A 5,000-nucleotide genomic window follows, 5' to 3' on the forward strand; every position below is an offset into this window, starting at 1 on the left:
GCCCCAGACTCTGACCATATATACATATGATCAGCGCCCAAGCCGCCTCTCAACCCAAGCTAGGACCAGGGAGGGCCAGGCAATGACTGTTGATGTCTCAGCAGATAGACCTATGGGCTCCGCCTAAACGCCCGATGCTTAGCTCAGAAGGATGGTGAAATTGCAGCAACCAGAAAAACTAATGAGTTTTAGCGGGACTCGAACCCCAGTCTGGCGTTCACCAGTCAGGGATTTTACCACATCGACCACCACAAGTCTGTTGTTTACTGGGTATAATTGTTCACCAGAGCATTCCATCTAGGAAGAAATTTATGAAATTGGGTTAAAAAATTCTTTTAACTTTAGCACAGAATTGCTATCGTACAGGTTTTAGAGTAGAACGCACTGTTAAAAGCACCCGCAATTTTACTCGGAAATTCTCCGTAAAAATATGTTCTAAGCCGTATTTCAGTAAAATACTGACGACCGCAATTTTTACCCTAGTTTTATATAATCTTTTACGGGTTGGTGACCGTAATATCATCCCCTTGCGTGAGTATATCCGTCTTAAAAGCGACAAAAGCCTGGAAAAATTTATTCCAGAATTTTTACCGTTTTTTAAGGTAAATTTTTAATAGCGCGTGACTTGTTGAAAATTGCAAGCGACTAAACCCTGATTCTACTGGAAACTCGTGAGACTGAAATTGCAAATAAAGTCAGATAGACAGGCATGTGATACCACAGAAAAATCTTTAAGTGATAGAATTTTTTTTATTCTGCTGCAAAATCTGAGAAACATTCAATTTTCAAATGAGGTCCCTTAGACAAGCATGTGACCCATATATCCCAAATTTAAGAGCCAGTGCAATCCCTACTAAAAGATCTACATGACGGAAGTGCATTTGTACAGAAAGGTCTGGGTATCTGATCTTCAGTATTACAGTAAGGTCTCTGAAATGCATTTGTACAGAAAGGTCTGAGTATCTGATCTTCAGTCTTACAGTAAGGCCTTTGAAGTGCATTTGTACAGGAAGGTCTGGGTATCTGACCTTCAGTTTTGCAGTAAGGTCTCTGAAGTGTATTTGCACTGGAAGGTCTGGGTATTTGACCTCCAGATTTGCAGTAAGGTCTCTGAAGTGCATATTTACAGGAAGGTCAGGGTATCTGACCTTCAGTTTTGCAGTAAGGTCTCTGAAGTGTATTTGCACAGGAAGGTCAGGGTACCTGATCTTCAGTCTTGTAGTAAGGTCTCTGAAGTGTATTTGCACAGGAAGGTCAGGATAACTGAGTTTGGGCAAGTTCTGCGAGACAGAAATGTGGCCATACAAAAAGGTCTTAATGATGAAGAAGCTTAGCTACGGGATCCTTGGTACACAGAGATGCGCCCTGCCTGCATCTCACAAGTCGAAGGAAAGCAAACAAGCGGGTTGCAGTAGCCACAGCTCAAGTTGACATTCAGCGAGAATGGGCATTGCAAGAACCGCGCCCATCTTTTGACGTATTGCGATTGAACAGAACGACCGCTGGGACAGGGCGTGGCTTATTCTACTGCCCCTGCTAAAGAAATAAAAAGCTAAAGAAATAAAAAGTTAAAGAAAAAAATTGATATAATCGATAGCGCCTAGGAAGATTTATCAGTAGTTATTGAAGTCTGATATTGTTTCATTGTCATACCATGAATTATGTCCATACCGTAACACCAACCTCACTAAACTGATATATAGCTTGATTTTTATATTTAAGTTCAGGCGATTTGATTTCCAAATTTACAATATCCAAAATATTTCGTAGACTTGAGAACAAAGTCCCCAGAAGAATATTTGTAGTAGAATGATAGGACAGGATTAGAAATGAAACTATACGAGAGATTACTCGAGTGCCATATGTGGATGAGATCATGACGAGGGGTAGATGGAGAGGGTTTGCCATGCTCTTTGCACTCCCAAGAGATTAGTTCACCAAACTTCCAATTGGGCTCCACAAGGCACTAAAAGGCTAGAAGAGTTGGAAGACCCAGGCCTACGTGGCTAAGGACTATAAGCGTGAAGTAGGAGATGATGAATGGAGAAGAATTGAATTAAAAGCTCAAGATTGAGACGACTGGCGATATCTAACCGAGGCCCTTTGCGTTAAAATTATTTTCGTTTACGACGAAAATGATGTTATTATTCGTTGATGGGAAACTGTGAAAACCCAATTTTCCTTAAGACGTAAATCAAAATTAATTTTTCTTTTCCACAAAGAATATCCTGGATTTTTCGATAGTGGTAAAATATTAATTTGATATTTCTATTATAAGTATTTTACTCGAATGCAGAGGGGAGGAAAGAACTGTCTCTTTTGATAAATAAAAGTAACTGTAATATATAATAAAAAAGATAATCAAATTTTGATTGAAAAAATATGCGGAAAAGAATGAAAATAAGTAATAAGAAAAATGCTTTAAATTTTTGGAAAAACCATACCAACAATTAATTTTGAGAAATTTGAAAAATATACACAGAATTGTTGCCTGTGAAGAGAAAAATATGAATATTGTCTTATTATAAGTCATAGCATATTTGCATGAATGATATTTTATTCAACATGTTTACTGTATTTACCATTGCATTTTTTTATTATTCATCTAAGTATGTTTTATGATTAAAAAAAATAGATCGACTAATGATTTTTTAATAAGTTTTAAGCCCTATTTTATTCATAGTGAAAATTATTTATCATTCTACGTTAGATATATTTAAGTAATTATAACGTATATATTCGTGAATAAACAGAAGTTTTAAATCCTATTTTATTAATAGTAAAAGTACTTACCATTCTACTTTTGATATATTCAAGTAATTGTAACGTATATATTCGTAAATACATTTTAACAGAAGTTTTAAATCCTATTTTATTAATAGTAAAAAGTATTTATCATTCTACTTTTGATATATTTAAGTAATAGTAACTTATATATTCGTGAATACTTTTTTTTAACAAGTTTTAAATCCTATTTTATTAATAGTAAAAGTATTTATCGTTCTATTTTTTATATATTTAAGTAATAGTAACATATATTCATGAATACTTTTTTTTAACAAGTTTTAAACCCTATTTTATTTTTAGTAAAAAGTATTTATCATTCTACTTTTGATATATTTAAGTAATAGTAACTTATATATTCGTTAATACTTTTTTTAACAAGTTTTAAACCCTATTCTATTTTTAGTATAAATATTCATCATTCTACTTTTGATATATTTAAGTAATTGTAACTCATATTTATGAGAGTAAAAAAAAAATAGGAATGAGGAAGTGCAAAACGAGTTGCCGGGTTTTCTCGCACACGAACACAGCCAGTAGGTCATCTTCCTCCTCCTCCTCCTCCTCCTCCTCTTCCTCCTCCTCCTCCTCTTCCTCCTCTTCCTCCTCCTCCTCCTCTTCCTCCTCCTCCTCCCCCCCCTCGCTTGCGTTTGTCTGCGCGGAATAAATATCTACGTCTGGCCTTGTCACTACAAAAGAAGTCCTAGAAAGTGATTTTTCTCGCTCGGATACGCTCCAGCTAGTTTTGCTTAACCCCCCCTATTAAATTACCCCCCCCCCTGCTTAAATACCCCCTCCCCCCCGCCCAACCCCTCGTCCTCGCCCTTCCTGCTCTCAGCATCCCAAAGTCAATTTCAGATTCGAAGGATTTATTGACATAAAACAATTACATCAAATAGGGGTGTATTATTATTATTATTATAAATACTTGGTAAGCTACAACCCTAGTTGGAAAAGCAGAACGTTACAAGCCCAGGGGCTCCAACAGGGAAAATATCCCAGTGAGGAAAGGAAACAAGGAAAAATCAAATATTTTAAGAATAGTAGCATGCTAATAAACCCGCCAACCAATATAGTGAAAATATATATATTTATATATATATATATATATATATATATACGTAATATATACATTATTATACAAGCAAATCAAGCAATGCCTCCATTATTTATTCCAGCAAAACTAAGGAAATTTTTTTTTTCTTACAATTTTGGTACAAATATCATTATTTAAAAAATAACATACTAGATCCCTTACATCATTTTTGAATTCTGATAAGTCAGCATCTCTCAACTGAAGCTCTGCATCTCTTATCTGCTCTAATAACCCCTCTCCCTCTCCCTGTCCCTCCCCCTCTCCCTCTCCTTCTCCTTCTCCCTCTCCCTCTCCCTCTCCCTCTCCTTCTCCTTCTCCCTCTCCCTCTCCTTCTCCTTCTCCCTCTCCCTCTCCCTCTCCCTCCTTCTCCTTCTCCTTCTCCTTCTCCTTCTCCCTCTCCTTCTCCTTCTCCCTCTCCTTCCTCTTTATCAGCCTGCTTTAGCGTCATTTGTGGGATCCATATTCCGGTGTTTGTAAAGAGTAGAAGTCTAACCTTTCCATATATTATTTTTACATTTCTGAATTCCCTATCTGCTTCTGTGTTCCCAGAAGTGTTTAGCTATAATCTGTTCTTAGCGGGTAATTTCATCATCGCGTTGACCGGGGAGGCTTGAAGCTTTTGTCTTTTGAGAGAGAGAGAGAGAGAGAGAGAGAGAGAGAGAGAGAGAGAGAGAGATTAATTTCCTTACATTGTAGTGGATTAGTTTTTCTTAAACTAAGTTGAATGATGTGATTCTTTTTTCTGAATAAGCTAAATCATTTTATAAATGATTGGCACATTTCTTTACATTGGTTGTATCGAATTAGTCCTTTCCTAATTTTCCTGAAGTACTTTAAAAAAATTTTAAAATTTGCCGAAATAGTTTTCTTAACCAGAACATGCTCTTGCAAAATTCTAAGAATTAATTACACAGTATCATTTCGTTCTAAATTTTCCCTAGTTACCCTTTTCCCCCAAATTGTCCCGAATCTGTCCTTATCCTTGAAACACCCGAAATCATTTCTTATTTATTTCGAAATATTTCCAGGAAGTAACGTCAAGGGTCCTTCTTGTCATGATGCAGTAGAGGAATTCGTAACGTTCCTTTCTTTTAAGAAATATTTTAGGGGAGGTGTCTGT

The 5,000-nt window shown here is 36.3% G+C and overlaps 2 protein-coding genes across 3 annotated transcripts in view; one reads left to right on the forward strand and one right to left on the reverse strand.

The window, feature by feature from the left end:
* The window catches only part of LOC137625832 (protein SpAN-like), a 301,309-nt gene that overhangs the window by 91,453 nt on the left and 204,856 nt on the right, over positions 1-5,000 (forward strand). The gene's annotated exons all lie outside the window — the stretch shown is intronic.
* Positions 1-5,000, reverse strand: part of LOC137626032 (uncharacterized) — a 55,456-nt gene that overhangs the window by 27,106 nt on the left and 23,350 nt on the right. The window contains exons 4-5 of the mRNA XM_068357116.1: positions 3,310-3,473; positions 981-1,280 (exon numbers count right to left, since the gene is read on the reverse strand). Coding sequence (XP_068213217.1) covers positions 981-1,280; positions 3,310-3,473 — 464 coding nt within the window. The remainder of the gene's footprint in view (positions 1-980; positions 1,281-3,309; positions 3,474-5,000) is intronic.

The sequence above is a fragment of the Palaemon carinicauda genome, chromosome 33 (genome assembly GCF_036898095.1).
Source record: "Palaemon carinicauda isolate YSFRI2023 chromosome 33, ASM3689809v2, whole genome shotgun sequence".
NCBI lineage: Eukaryota > Metazoa > Arthropoda > Malacostraca > Decapoda > Palaemonidae > Palaemon > Palaemon carinicauda.